The sequence below is a fragment of the Pygoscelis adeliae genome, unplaced genomic scaffold (genome assembly GCF_000699105.1).
Source record: "Pygoscelis adeliae isolate BGI_AS28 unplaced genomic scaffold, ASM69910v1 Scaffold166, whole genome shotgun sequence".
Classification (NCBI taxonomy): domain Eukaryota; kingdom Metazoa; phylum Chordata; class Aves; order Sphenisciformes; family Spheniscidae; genus Pygoscelis; species Pygoscelis adeliae.
In genome coordinates, this window is record NW_008825156.1 from 6,037,552 (window position 1) to 6,052,512 (window position 14,961).

Sequence of the window (14,961 nt, forward strand, 5' to 3'; positions counted from 1 at the left end):
TGGAGATGAATACCTTACAGCAAGGTGTTGGTACACACGTGTCCACGAGTGTAAAATTCACCTTTACATGTCTTCCCATCAAACTGGAGTGTGAATCCAACAGGACAGCTGCAGTGAACTCCGGTCGATGTATCTTTACACGTACGATCACAGCCGCCGTTATTTACTGCACACGTTTCTGGCCAACAAGATAAAACTGAAGTTTGCTCAGGGATATTATAATGGTAACAAGAAACATCATGTGATACAAGGCACGGTTCCAAGCACGCTGCTATTCAAACACATTTAGTCTAGTATACATGAGCAGCTACTAAATACATGTGTTGGCAAAATCCCTGCCTCAGCTGTCCATTTTTTTGTGGAGACTCTACAAACTAAGATAGTGTCTCTGGATATTCTCATCCTTAAATGCAAATCCCTGCTCCTTGATGATGAATCTGTTCCTGTCAGTCTGTCTCCTTATGCCCACACTCAATGCCGGCTGATCCTCTGACACTTCCCACCAATGCTCAGATACCTGGTAACACTCAGCACTACTAAACCAGTTTTCTTAAATCCTTCCCAATACACCTTCACATGCTACCTGTGCTCCCAGTCATGGTGGATTACACCCACACCAAGCGTTCCTTCAGGCTTGTAACCCAGGTGCCATCTCAACCTAACGTTCCTCTAACTTCCCCCTCTGCAAACTATGTCTAAATCTCACCAAACCTTTCTAGCGAACACCCCTAAAATACAGTTCTTCACATCCAACTAAACAGAAATAACTCACTCTTTGGCATTCATCCTCTTGTAGTCAAGTCTAACCACCTCAGTCAGTCTAACAACCTTTTCACTGGCTGGACAAATGCAATTCTATCCAGCACATATTGATTCAGAGAGCTGCAAAGATCATTTTTTATGTCTGCTTTTTGGAATCCTCTCTTTCTAGCTCTGTCTCCTAGCTGTCCACAGCATCAAGCATACGCTACTTTCTCAAGTTTTGAGACCTTTACTGGTTTACTCCCTCCCGGTCTCTCATCTCACATTCAATATTGGGAGGCTGTGTCCAACCGCCACATGAACACAGAGTGCCTCTTCTTTCTTTCTCTTTCCACAGAAATGTCATTTTTTTGAAAATGAGGCTATTCATTTAGGTGTCTAAATATGGATTCAGGAGCTCCAAGCTAGCCCTATACTTCTGGTAGTTTATTCCTCAGCCTCCATGCTCCATGCCACTTCTGTGCCAAATGCCAACAAGCACAGTAAATCACCCTGAATGCTTGGAGTAAAGGCTTTTGAGAGGTGCACATCCACTGACCCAGCTGCCCTGAGGCCACAGCGATTGTTTCTCATGCCAGTGCCTTCCCAGCAGTGACAGACCCTCAGAGGCTCGCATTCTGGGCCAGATGTGAACGCCTCTAGGAAGAATAAGATGGACTTGTATCCTAACATGTCCTTCTATATGCAATCCACCACTAGGCCCAATTCTCTTCCATGCAGAAGTATACTTTCAGTTGAAGACAAGCAGGTAAAACACTGCTTCCTCCACAATCACTTGGCTAAAACTGTAGCACAGAAGGAATTGTAGTGCAGTCCCATGATGAATTAGAACCAGTGAAACATACACTACTTCAAGGGCAAGTTCCTGACACCTCCTACTGACCGTCACAAACAATTTACATAGTTTGTTATACATTATGGAATAATACTGTTTCCTTAAAGGGGAGTGGAGCATCTCAGGCAGAATTCAGTCCAGAGCTATGATGGTTACAACAAAAAAACCCAATTCTTCAGTCTAAAAGGTTTCAGCAAATGGCAAAATTATTTTGGATAAGCACTTTTACCCATAAGCAACCGCCGTTTCACCCTCTTATCCACATCAGCTCCTGCTGTAGTGTTTCCCTCAGAAATTTCAATAGCAGCTTCTTCGCTCTCTGTAACGAACGTGAGAAAAGCAAATGAGTAAAAGGTCCTTGACCAGAAGCCTCATCTGATATCCAATACTTAACACACATGCAAACAGCTGCATCGCACGCTGAATTATCAGAGACAGTCGGAACTGACTAGGCAGAATTTTTTTTTTTTTTTTAAAAAGAAAGTAATAATGAAAATGATGAAGACCCTTCAGTCAAAACCATGAGAAGACTTTGCTTTTGTTGCTTCCTTACAACTCATGTTTGCTTCAGTATTCTTAACAAAACAGATGTGCTATGGATGTAGTGAACAGCAACAAGATGAAAGAACTAATTGAACTGTCATGAACTGTTCTGTTAAGAGCACACTGTCATCATCTATCATGGACTAATAGAAGGACCAGCCAGTTATGCCTGAGCATTTGATTTCAATCAAGAGACAGCGAACTCTTCCAGAGACCAGAAGAGTTTATAAATCTTAAGTGCTTTCTTTACTGGATAATTGCCTTGCAAAAATTGTACTTTAATTCACTTTGAAGTTCTGGTTTTAACAGACATACTGCTTGGTTACACTCTCTGGCTCATGCTATACAGGAAACTGAACCTAAAATATCCTAGAGGGAAGGGAATCTTCTTTGGTTAGTGGCAGGCCTTGTGCTTCAGAGGGACCAGTGATAATTACAGGCTGCAGTAGCATTAGGTAGCTACTTATATAGGGAAGCATAAGTTGCCTGGACCCAACCAACTCACTCATGCACTAGCAGGTTTCTTAGTTTTGGATTCCTTGACGTTTTCTAGCCATACTATTTTGAGGAGCATTAATCATGCACACACAGCAACGCCACACCACTCTAGAGTTGGTCATCAACAGAAAACTACTTCCCTCCACCGTATACTGACCCAGGCAGGTTTTCCCGTCCACATGCATGATGTACTTGGGGTGACATCCACAAATAGGCCCATTATCAGCATCATCACATGTATGTTGACAGCCACCATTTCCATGATTACACGTTACTAGGAAGAAAATACATGTTACATCTCACAAGTACTTCCAGTACCTTTGAAAGTGTGCAATTTTGTCTCCATTTGACTATCCAATACACCTTCCTAACATGCTCCTTTCCTGAAGAACTCTGCGAGACTGATACACTGCAGAGCTCTCTTGTGGAGCTGAACTTCCTGCCATTATGAATGATGGCACAACTCCCAAATTACAGATATTGTAGCAACCAATAGGCTGGTGTGATAGTGTCCAGCAAAGCCATTGATTCTAGTTTAATTCAAATGCACACAATTTAGGTGTGTCATCCCTGTTTAGCTATAACATATCAAATCCCATATCACTGCAAACAGAACACTATTTGTTCACTTTGGGAAACCATAAGCATATACAGAATGTTGCATACAAATGCAGCTCCTCTGGTTCTTGGACAGTTCAAATCCTGGTCGGCATTCACAGGCAACTCCTCCTTTGGGCGTTTCTCTGCAGATGTGGGCACAGCCATGATCTTTATTCATGCAGCTCATGCCTTCTGCAAAACAGGACAAGTGCAAGAGCATCAGCATCCTCAGCATCTCTGTGTCAGGCAACAGTCAAATAAAGTCAATTCAATACACACACGGACAACAGCCTGCTACTTCTGGGAAGACTGTACAGTGTTAGGACAAGAAGCGTAAGCTTACAGACAGGAAAGGCAGAAAGTCCAATCCTGCAAAGTCAATGGCCCCAAGGTTTCTCCATCTGTGATCTTTTCTGTGCCCATGTTCTTTGAGTGCAAGGTCAAAAAGCAACATCCCTAGATCTGTACAGCATCGGCATTCTCATCCAATGCTCTCACTTTATACCAGTGTTTATAAAACCTCTTCATTTCTTTTATAAAAATTCTTTTATAAAAATGGCAAGATCAATGCCTAAAGAGCAGCAACCAGACCAAGGAATGCCTAGGCCAACAGTCACAAAAGTCATCCCTACTTCAATTTCTGGCCTACAAAGCAGATTCCCAAAGTCATAACCTACCTCAGCAGTGACCAAGTGGTGACCAGGCAGACATGCAGATTGTACATATGCTATATGTCAATTCTCCTTTTTGTTAACCATTTTGTTTTAATTTTTTTTCTGATTTCAATACATACCTCCCAAAATAACCCCACTGGGGATTATCACAGTGTTCTGTATTTCTACACACCTTCCCAGCTGGACAGAATTTAGTGCCAGTGTCTGCTTTAACCAAATGAAAAAGCAATGTGACACTAGTGACTTTCTTCCTTTTGGTGCACCTCCTAAAAACATCCTGTCATTTTTGTCTCTGACAGTTACAAGCTGTTCAGGCACCAACACTCAATGACTGCCAGAGTGTCTTGTCTGGCCTTTGCAAAAAGTTGAAGTCAATTAAACAGGGAGCAATTGTTCCTAGAATTATTGTAAAAACTTCTTTCCCCTTGTCCCATGGTTCAGCTAAATCAACGCTTGCCATTGGCAAAATGGTGACACAATTTGTACACACACAGTTTAAAACTACACAGCAGCTGGCTGAGTTATCAAATGGGATCATTAGACCAAATTAAAGGAATAGTTTTTCTTCTAACAGTACACCACAGATTTTTGCTGAAGTCTTCTATAGTGCTACAAAACTGGGAGAGAAGACAACTGAATGCTCTCTCAGGTACACGGAGAACCCACCTCTGCCATCAAATTCTCTGCCTTGGTGCATTTGGCTTTTATAAGACATGTTACACCAAAATGCTCTTTCTTCTTGGTGAGAACACTTCATTTGAGAAGACTAAGTAGAGCATACTTTGGCTGCAAGGGCTTATCCCACATTACCTCAGTGAACTTCTGCTGCGTTGAGCAGATGCACAGAGAGAGAATGAAAAGGGTGACCATGCTGCTAAAAAGGGATTGTGTGAACAATTCCACACCCTATATATTTTTTTAAAACTTAACACAGCCCTTTTTGCAGCCTTATTACTAAATTAAATAAAAACACTGTATTGGCAAGCAGAGGTCAGCTCGTCACCATTATTCCACTACACTTCAACTAGGTCCTTGCTCTGCACACAACTATTCTCGCCATCTGAAGCACAAGCTACAGTACCCTTTATTAAGACAGCTTTAAGCACCGAAAGAATGGATAGTGCAGAGCCTAGATTATTCTGCTCTACTGGCTTTTTGATTCCTTTCCCACAGTGAGGACTCTGTAGAAGTCTAACAAGACAATGACACTTCAAATCCTGCAGCACACAGACGCAGCCCAAGGACCCCACATGAAAGCTGTCATCCATTATTGTGCTGTCAGTCAAGGAACAAGACAACCTATGAGGTCACAAATTAGCCTCATTAACTCTTGTGCTTTTGTGGCATTTCTGTTCTTAAGCATGCAATATGATTTGGTCTGTTAACTCAGAGGCGTTAGAAAGCATTAAGAGAATTAGCAGCTCAGTTTCTGTTAACAAAGTTATTCTTTTGTCTCTATTGAGCTACCAAAGGGGAAACAGTTCGAGCAGGTACTTTGGTAAAGTTCACTGACACCAGACAAATCATTTAAATGCTCAGTTTGGGATTGCTCCATTCTGAGTGAGCAGAATTCAATCAGGTCTCCACAGAAAGCTAAAACTGCACTTCCCAAACCAGGGCACGTTTTAATAACAAAGTATCCATTGTGTAACAAGGTACATGACCAAACCCACCAAAATCTAGCTGACACAAAAGACAACATTTCATAGAAGATACACACATCCACACATTCTAGCATTTACTATGAAGCCGCTGCTTGTTTCCAAAGGTGGTAGAAGATTTCTACTCAGCCCCATTTTATAAGGTTGTATTAAAGAAACGTCTGTAAAACCATAAATGCTGTGTGACTGCAAACTCCTTCATGGACACAAAGTCGCCCAGGTCACATTGTTCCAGAGCTGTTGCAATGGCAGACAAGGGAGCTGAATCCAGTGCCTGCCTGGCCTCGCGGACCCCAAGCCAGATGAGTCCCTTCTGATGACTGGACCTTCGCGAAGTTACCCAGCAAACTTCAGTAAGATCTGAGCACTCCTGTCACTGACAAGACACAGGCAAAAAGCCAGCATGGTATTTCCCTATAAGGTCGTATTAAATTAATCTCTTGCATGTATGATCTGTGTTTAAATCTTTGTCTTTTTTACACAGAAGACACAGGGACATCACCACCAATCTGCCTAGAATATTAAGGCTCCATTTAGGGCACATTCAAACAGGCGCTCAATAGGACAGAGGGAGAGGACGCAATTGTACAAAGAACTACCAGAGATTCTCAGAGGCACCATCTAATAGGCAAATGGCGAGGAGCACAGGACATCCCAGGAACGCTTTAGTCTTCTTTCATGCTTTCTACACCCTTGTGTTAAGGCAACTTTTTCCAAAAAGCTTTCTAGTTATCACTGTTCTCCACAGTCAGAAGGGTCTCTAAGAGCAACAGCTGAGATGGTCCCCTGTGTACAAGCTTTCAGACCACACAGCGATTTCAAATGTGACTTTCACTTGCAGGTCCAATTCACTCCCATTGATTCAGTCGAACAAGTAGATAGCTATGACTGTGAAATACCACAAGGGAGAGTAGCAAGATTTGTCATCCATAGCAATAGCAACCACAAGACATACTACATATTTACTCGTGAAAAACTCTGTTTTCCTTCAAATTTTTGTGTTCTCTAATATGGAGCAAGTTAAACACAGAAACAAGCTACATGTGCATGGCTGCCCTGCCAGCTACTGTAACAGCCTCCCAGAGTAAATCCATTCTCCCACAGAGATGAAGAAGAGCTCATTCAGAGCAGACAGCCAAGGAAAAAAATAGGATTGTACACAAGTTCCCAAGACACTCTTGAGTTCCTGTGGTTTAAGCAGGGGCTAGGCAGAACCATCAAGCCCCTCAGAGCACCCCTGTGCTTCAGACCAACACAGTCATATCAGATGAAAAATCAACTTTAATTATTAAACTCTCCCCTAATAGCTACCTGACCTTGAGTCCCATGTCACAGTAGGTGACAGGGAATCCAGAGGATAATTGCAGATAGACTTGGAAAGGCAGATGACTCTTAGGCTCCCCTGTTACACTGGTCATCAGGAGGAATACAACAGCCCCAAGCCCCTCTATTTCTCCTATCTCAACTCCAGTTCACTCTTTTCCTGTGTATGTAAAGGCCAGTATTGCAGATCACTAGGAAGGTCTCTCAAGCACTAATGTATGCACTCTCTTAACTGGGCTGGGAGACAGGGAAGGAAATACTCCCTTATATTACAGATGAGAAGCAGAACTGAATAGACAGTCTAGGCAGTAGGTGCCAAATGCTGTTTTGATCAGTGCTGTGAGGTCTCAAAAGAGAACTAATAAAGTATATACACTGAGAGATGCATACACAAGGCAGAGAATAGAAGACCTAGCAATGAGCAGAAAAGCAGAGAACAAAGTGAGGGGAAAGATAAAGCAATGAGATTTGGCTTAGAACAGACCTGTCCACCGGGGGGGGTGGGGAGTGGGGAATCCTGTGGAGCACTTCTTCACAGTAATGGGGGGGAGGCAGGAGGGAAACAGTTACAGCATGATAACCTGAAAATATGGCTTTTAAAGAAAACAGAACAAACATTTCTGTATTTTAGTATGAAGAAAAAAAGCATTTGAGGCAAAAACAGTACGGGTTTTTGTCTTAAGTCTGGTTTCCATAAAAATATATTTTATTTAGTAGTTTTTAGAAAAAAATGCATCTTTTTTTCCTCTTGCTTTTCTTTTTCAAAGAAAAATAAAGACTAAATTAAGTGGAAATTTGGTATTATGGAAAAAAGGCCTTTTTTGCCAAAAGGTAAAAGAAATTAACTGCATCTTTAAAAACAAGAGAACAGAGGTAGAACTCCAAAGGTACAATTTAGGGAACAAATATTAATGACAGGAAATGCTGCTGCTGTTAGCTCAGGAGAGTAGAAGGTACTCACGTAGCAGCAAGTAAGAATAAAAAGAGATGGAAGTTTTTCCTCACTTGGCATCGGACAAGACAAGGCGTTCAAGCAACTGATTTTCATCCTTAGATTCTTCATCCGTGCACACACACAAACACACATCACTGCTAGCAAGGCAACATGAAGGGAAAATGCCTTGCCCCACCACTGCAGCCTTCCTGCTTGTCCCAAATCCTGGCTCAGCTCCTGAAGTGGCAAGCTGAGCAGTGGCCTGAGAAATCACCATGCATCAGCAGACCCCCATGAGACCAAGTCCAGTACCAGAGAAGCTGAGAATACAAATTCTTAATTCAAACAAAAGATCAATTCAGCTATGTCAGATGACAGCCACCTCAGCGCACTCATTTGTGGATGGCCATATATGTCTATAAATGTTGATCTCTCCACTATGGGGATTTTTAAAGTGAGATTTGTTTATTCATGCCCAGATTCCTCTTATAGTCATGCCAACGATAAGCCACAGATTAAAGAAAGCTTTGCAGCTTTAAATACTTCTTAGTAAGATATACACTGTACAGTTCAATGGACAACTCCCTGATCTGAGCAACCACTTTAAAGTATTCCCTAAGGGCATCCAAAATAATTTTGTTCAATCCAATGTCTAATTAGATATCCAAGGCTCTCTGATCTCTCAAAGGTCGCTTCATAAAGGTTTCACTCAAAATAAAGAACGTGATTTGAATACCTTTGGGGCTGACAAACAATAAATCTCTTAGCTGAAACCTAAACACTGTACTGGGAATCTAAAAGGTACCTGAAGGTAATGCAGGTATTGCCCTGTAACTAAAGCCAATGGAAATGGTCAGAACTCACTGTCCTTCAACTTGTTGCCATTCCCTGGATCATGACACAGCTTAGCTGCACAACAGAGCATAAAGTACACTGGGAATACAGCAGTACAGCCTTTAACAAGCACAACACTGCAGACATACAGGTGGGATCAAAGGGGCAGAAGGGATGTAAAGAGTCTTCAAAGTCACTTAGAAGATTCTGACACACTGTTCCTTTTAAAAGGAGTGAGGACTTCAAGACCCTTCACAGCTTTGAAAAACTCAACCTAAAAATACTTTTGAAGATCCTTTAGAGATTTTGCAGTTAGCTTCTGTCAAAAACTCCTGCTTGGTGCCTGGAGGGAAGCAGCCAGTACCTTCTGAGCGGTGGATGCATGTATGCTGGTTATCACTTAGAAAGAACCCTTCCTTACAGCGACATTCATAGCTCCCCACAGTGTTGACACAAACATGCTGGCAACCACCGTTGTTGAACATGCATTCATCTGTATCTGAAAGACAGAGAGAGAGGAAGAGAGAGATCAGCTTTGTACTAACACCAATACACTGATATTGGCAGCAGCCACTCAATACGCAGTACAGACAGACATCTACTCGGCATGTAACCACCCAGGCAGCTTAGACACCCCAGGCTAGCCTGTTGTTGTTGTTGTGCTGTCACCCTTGGGAAAGTATATTTTTGCTGCTGCTCTTCCCCTGTTCGCAGCTTGCCCAATCAGTCACAGGGCTCCCAAGAAATGCTGGCAAACTAACCAGAGTTACTGGTTACAACTAAGGCAGAGTAGCCTCGGTGCAGCCAGAAGCAGGGCTCCACACTCCACCTACGTGAACGTACTCTGCCTCTCAGTGCAGCTGGATAGTACTACCACTCAGCAGCCTAGCACGTTTACATCTAGGCTGAGCATCTATACATGGTTCTGTCTTGTTCAGTGGGACGCAACTGTGGCTCCAAACCCATCCGAGCTATAAAAGCTGTTTTTCCAGAAAGCTCCCCATTCTAAAGCAAAGGTGGAACAAGAAAAATACAAACCTCAGAATAAACTTAGCTGAAAACCTATCCCCTGCTCCTTACTTTCACTCTAGCTAGAATTCACACATCACATCTGTTCTGATGCTCCGTTTGATTTATTATCCTCCTCCCTCAACTCTAAGTCATCACCACTTACCATCAAGGCTGCTGCTGTATTGCCTGACTGCAGTCAAGGACAAGAGCAGAAGTTCTGGAAATAGTTTTAATGTTGATTTTGCAATATTCAGAGCTTCAACAATACCAGAGAATATAGAAAGGCTCTGCTTGCAAGATAACCAAGAGAAACAAAGAGCAGAAAAACTTCAGCTAAGCCTCTGAACAACAGGATGCTCATCCCAACCTCCAATTCTTTGGAATTTTACCCCTTAATAAGCGCAGGTTTTTGTAACTACCACCAGCAAAGAATTTTCCTCCTTAATTTTCAGAAATGCCAATTTGAACAGGAAGTAAAAATGCTCAGTCCCTTAAAAAACAGGACAAAATGTTGCTGAGGCAAAGCACTGGTCTCATTTGCAAATTCATATGGAACATCATGTTTGCTCCCTGTTCTGTTCATTGTTCATGTGCTAATAGTACAATGTTTTTAATTTAACATTGTAGCGTTTCTGGCATAAAACAGATGTCTTCTAAAAAAGGAGAAGGAGAAAGGCTTTTAAGTAAGAAGCATAACATAGTATTACAACAGATTTAATTTCTACTGAAGGCAACAAGTAAGCCAATTGGATGCAAAAGAATGTGACCTGCTGTAGCAAAAAGAGCGGCTGACATATCTCCATCACAGAGAAGCTGAGTATTTTAGAGTTCTACAGTGATGTGAATGTGCAAACAATCATGAATAAACAGCCACCATGAATCTTTAGTACTACAGATTTGAACTCCAGCAGCTGTTTCTGTCTTGCAGACCTTGGAAAGCTTTCAAAAAAAATCATCTCTTTCCAACAAGTAATTGTCTATTTGGCTTAAACCCAGGCACGCAGCCGAGATCTTAAAAAATAAGGGTGAGAGGAGGGCAACCCTGGCGTGAACAAGGTAAATAAACAGATTAAGAGAAGATGTGATCCAATTTGCTGCATGCCAAAATATTTATTTAACATTTACATCACATCTCAAAATTGGCAGGTCAGTGGTAAAAACTTCATTGTATGTCAATGGCATTTTATTTTATTTTAAAAAGTCTGCCATGCAATACTGAGCAGCTTCCCAGTAACATAACAGATGGTAGATTTTGGTCGAAGTTATGTCTAGGTCTTACTGATCACAAGTCAGCTGAAGTATGCTCTAGAGGGGCTACTGGATACAAAGAGAATACACCCTTTAGTGGCATTGTAAGAGGCAATGTGTTTGTTCACATTCAGCCCTTCTTGGCAACCTCAACTGAACTCTACTTTGTGTTACACAAACGCACTAGAGAAAAATAAGATGGCCTTCCTATTATTTTAAAGTATCAGCAGATATTTTGCTTTCCTCTCTACTTTCTTTAGCGAAATACTTGGAACTTAGTGACTTCATCCTCTCATCCACACTCAGTGCAGCAGAAGAGAAAAACTGAGCCATCTCTGAAAAAGTAAATGGGACAGGTACCATGGTGCAGGACAGAGCCACACAGGGTACCCAGCGTGGGTCCTGGAAGCAGGACAGCTTCATCAACATGAGGCTCTGTCCCAGGGAAATAACACCGGCAGCATGCCACACTGCCAACAGGCTGGCAACTCATGCATTTCTGTACACTGCTGCACTGTGTGCTGAATACCACCATCACAGTAAAACCACAAGGTCTTGTTACCTATTTTTAAAAATTTTCACCTGCTGGCACACAAAAAGAAGGAAACTTCTTTTAAGACTTCTTTAAAGTCTTAAACAAAGAAAAGAAAAAGAGTGTGAGAGAGTGTGTGCATGCAGGGTCAAGGGAGTGCTCCCAGGATTGAACATGTTTCCAGAGTTGCATGCTTTGCTTCACACTAACCACCCAGGGAAACTCCAAGCATTTGGCTTAGTCCCTCTGTACTTCAATGGCTTCTATCATATACAGCTACTGCACATCCTAATTGTCCTTTCCTTACAGCTTGCATGTCAGCAAGTACTCAGACACAGAAAGAGTGAGAAGCCCATACATTATAGATGTATGAGAGAGAAGATTTCTAAACCCATAAAGACACCTGAAACTGATCCTAAACTAACTTTGGAAAAGAAAAGACAATGATAGCACATGTTCTTTTACATAAACTCATTTAGCATAATAATAGATGGCAATTCACACATTTTAACCCAAAGCACTTAAAAGAAATGGAGCACAATTCTCCTCATTTACAGAGGAGGAAAGAGCCACACTGGGATGGTACATCAGTACCTGGAATTCCTTAGTCCCTTATGTAACATTCTTCTCTAGCTGAGCTGATTCAGCCCAACAGATCGCCATGCATTTCCCATGGATGCAGTTACAGCATTATGTTAGCACCACCACTCGCAATGTTCATGAACACACTTCTTACCCAGGCAGTTGTGGCCATCTTGAGCCAACATAAAGCCGTCGTAGCAAGTACAGCGGTAATTTCCTGGAATGTTGAAACACTCGTGGACACAGCCTCCATTGAAGTCATTATCACATTCATCAATGTCTAAGGAATAAAGCAAAAGTCACTATGATGGACGCTTGGTTGAGTGTTAAAGACAGTTAGAGATGCGACTGTGTAAATGCAAGCAGCAACTGCTGTCCGAAATCATCATTGTCTTGCAAATAGACTATACTTAATGCATTACTTGCTGAATGTTTCTGAAGAGTGACAAAATGCCCTGAAATTCCCATGTATCTTTACCTTATAGTTTTTAAGGCTGCTGGTTAAACAACAAACTAATTATTAGACCAAATGATATTACTAGGTGAAAAGCCATGCAATCTGTTTGCCTTTGATTTTGTAAACAAGAAGTAAATCAGGTGAAGAAACAATGACTATTCTGATTTAAAATAATCCTCCATATTCTAAGCCATTATTTTTAATGGCTCTGTCTTCTTAGAAATACCTCATGCTGACACAGGCAGAGCATAGCGCTTCCATCACTTTACCTTCGCACTTCTTCCCTTCGCCTGTGTAACCCACTTTGCACATGCACTTGTACAGCTTCGGGGTGTTTTGACAAATAGCATCTGGGTGGCAGTCATCAAGCCCCAGGGCACATTCATCCACATCTGTGAAAAGACAAGATTCAGAAGGTGGAGAACAAGGCATGTCTCCTGTACACATCACTGACGAGATGAGTAAGGCAGAGCACCTGTTTGTGGTGCGTGCACACGTATTATCTGTATTGTGAGTCAGGACAGAAACATGCAGAGACTGTATCTGAACTTAAATTTGTATAATGCTCTACCTGCATATAGATGTATTTGTATACAATTCAGATAGGCTGGTGTTAAACTTTTGTACCCACCTATAAATACATCCAAAATAATCTATTATGGGCTAGATCCTCCATGAGATTTAGCTAACAGTTTTACAGAGATTCATTAGAGACTGTTAATCTTTCTGGTTAATAAAAAACAGTTACTGAAAGAGTTCTTGATCACATCCGTGACATCACCCTCAGAAAGCCCAATGATTTTTAAAATAACAAGTGGAGTTTACAGAAATGTACTTTCAAAGTCACCACCAACACGTTAAAAGACTGACTTACCATTAAACAGACATATGATTTATAAATAATTCCAATTTTTTAAATACAAGAATAGTATCTGGTGAGCAGCATTGCCAAATCACCTGGCCAGCCATCACAAAGCACAGCATACTGAAGGAAAATATCCAGGTGGAAACTTCAGAGCAGAGGAAATGAGGAGAAAGGGAAACACCAACAGGAGGAAGTCCTGGAGATGAAGAAGTGTAGACAGAAGAAGAGGAAGAAAAGTTATGGGCAGCAGAAGACATCAGCAGAAGTTATTCATACAGCAGAAGGGAATTCAAACACAGAAACAGGAAGATTTCCAGCAACAGGCTAAAAGGAAGAATTGCAGAAGCAGCACCCCGCATAGATACAAAAAGCGACTCCTAAAATAACAGGATGAATTGCAGGAGTATCAGCAGAAGGTGACTACTTAAATAGTCAGCCACTTTTTATAGTGGGGATCACATTCTAAAGGGGAATTTCAGCCAGCACCTCTCCCATTTACAATTATAGCATTCACCTCTTTTTTTCTTCCCCCCCCCCCCCATCACAAAATATGCCTGTAGGTACTGCAGCAGTTGCCAACTTCAGAAAGTATTCATGTAGTTTTAACTCCTAATGGGGTTTGGCAGTGGGAAACAAGGCAAAGAGCCAGTGCTACAGCAGCAGTGCTCTCCTGGCTCTCAGGTGCACACAGAACCGGTAACACTGATGGGATCCTCAGATACCACCTCCAGAAATAAAGGGGAAGGTGGAAAACAGCCGGAGAGAGTGGCAGAATCCACTTCCTCTCAAAGCAGAAAAGTCAAGTCATTAAAAAATAGGGGAAGCAGTGAATTGAGGGAGCAAGTCATGTAAGGACGGGTACAGAGAATTGCTGAGAGGCCTCCAGCTAGTAGGATTCAGGTAGATAGGGCAGGAGGAAAGGATGGGTAGTGAAAGAAAGACAGCAGACAGAAAGAACCATTAGCCATATGCGCTGGCTGCGTACCCCCTGCACGGTAAGCTCCCCCCTTCCCAGCCCGGGCCTGGGATGCAGGGGGACACACCTGCCCCGATAAGGCAGGTCCCAGAAAACACAGACCAGGGAGGGGGCTTCTTTCAAAGCTATGGCACAGAGACGTCAACTAGATCTCGTGCCAGCAGCAAAACGGCCGTTCTGCTACTTTATTTTTACACTAACACTCTGTGGTCTGCAGCGGACAGGGAAGAAGAGCAGCAAAAAAACCCCAGCATTAATGCATACAGAAGCATAGAAAAGAGAGCTAGGGGAAAAAAAAAAATCATTAGGCACATGGAGCGAGATTTCCTCGTGTAGTGACAGTAGCCTGAGCTGAAGAGAGACCCTGGAGGAGGGAGACTGAGCAAACAGCACAGCCTTAAACTTGGCAGTAAGGCAGACGTGGAGGAGGCTGCAGGAAGAATTACTGGGTTTATTCCTCGGCAACCAAAGGCAGATCAAGCAGTGATACACGCAGAGCTTGCTTCCCTCCTCCTCCGGCAAAGGTGAGACACGTTAGCCAGGTGCCCTACCCCTCGGGGGTCAGCCCTGTCCCCAGACGAGACCGCCTGGAAACCGGCATTTGAAAGTCACCAGCGGTGCCTGCA

The 14,961-nt window shown here is 42.4% G+C and overlaps 1 protein-coding gene across 1 annotated transcript in view; it reads right to left on the reverse strand.

Moving 5' to 3' along the window:
* Nucleotides 1–14,961, reverse strand: part of SCUBE2 (signal peptide, CUB domain, EGF-like 2) — a 45,999-nt gene that overhangs the window by 25,854 nt on the left and 5,184 nt on the right. Inside the window, exons 2-8 of the mRNA XM_009328620.1 lie at nucleotides 12,764–12,886; nucleotides 12,192–12,317; nucleotides 9,029–9,163; nucleotides 3,305–3,430; nucleotides 2,796–2,912; nucleotides 1,827–1,916; nucleotides 62–178 (exon numbers count right to left, since the gene is read on the reverse strand). Coding sequence (XP_009326895.1) covers nucleotides 62–178; nucleotides 1,827–1,916; nucleotides 2,796–2,912; nucleotides 3,305–3,430; nucleotides 9,029–9,163; nucleotides 12,192–12,317; nucleotides 12,764–12,886 — 834 coding nt within the window. The remainder of the gene's footprint in view (nucleotides 1–61; nucleotides 179–1,826; nucleotides 1,917–2,795; nucleotides 2,913–3,304; nucleotides 3,431–9,028; nucleotides 9,164–12,191; nucleotides 12,318–12,763; nucleotides 12,887–14,961) is intronic.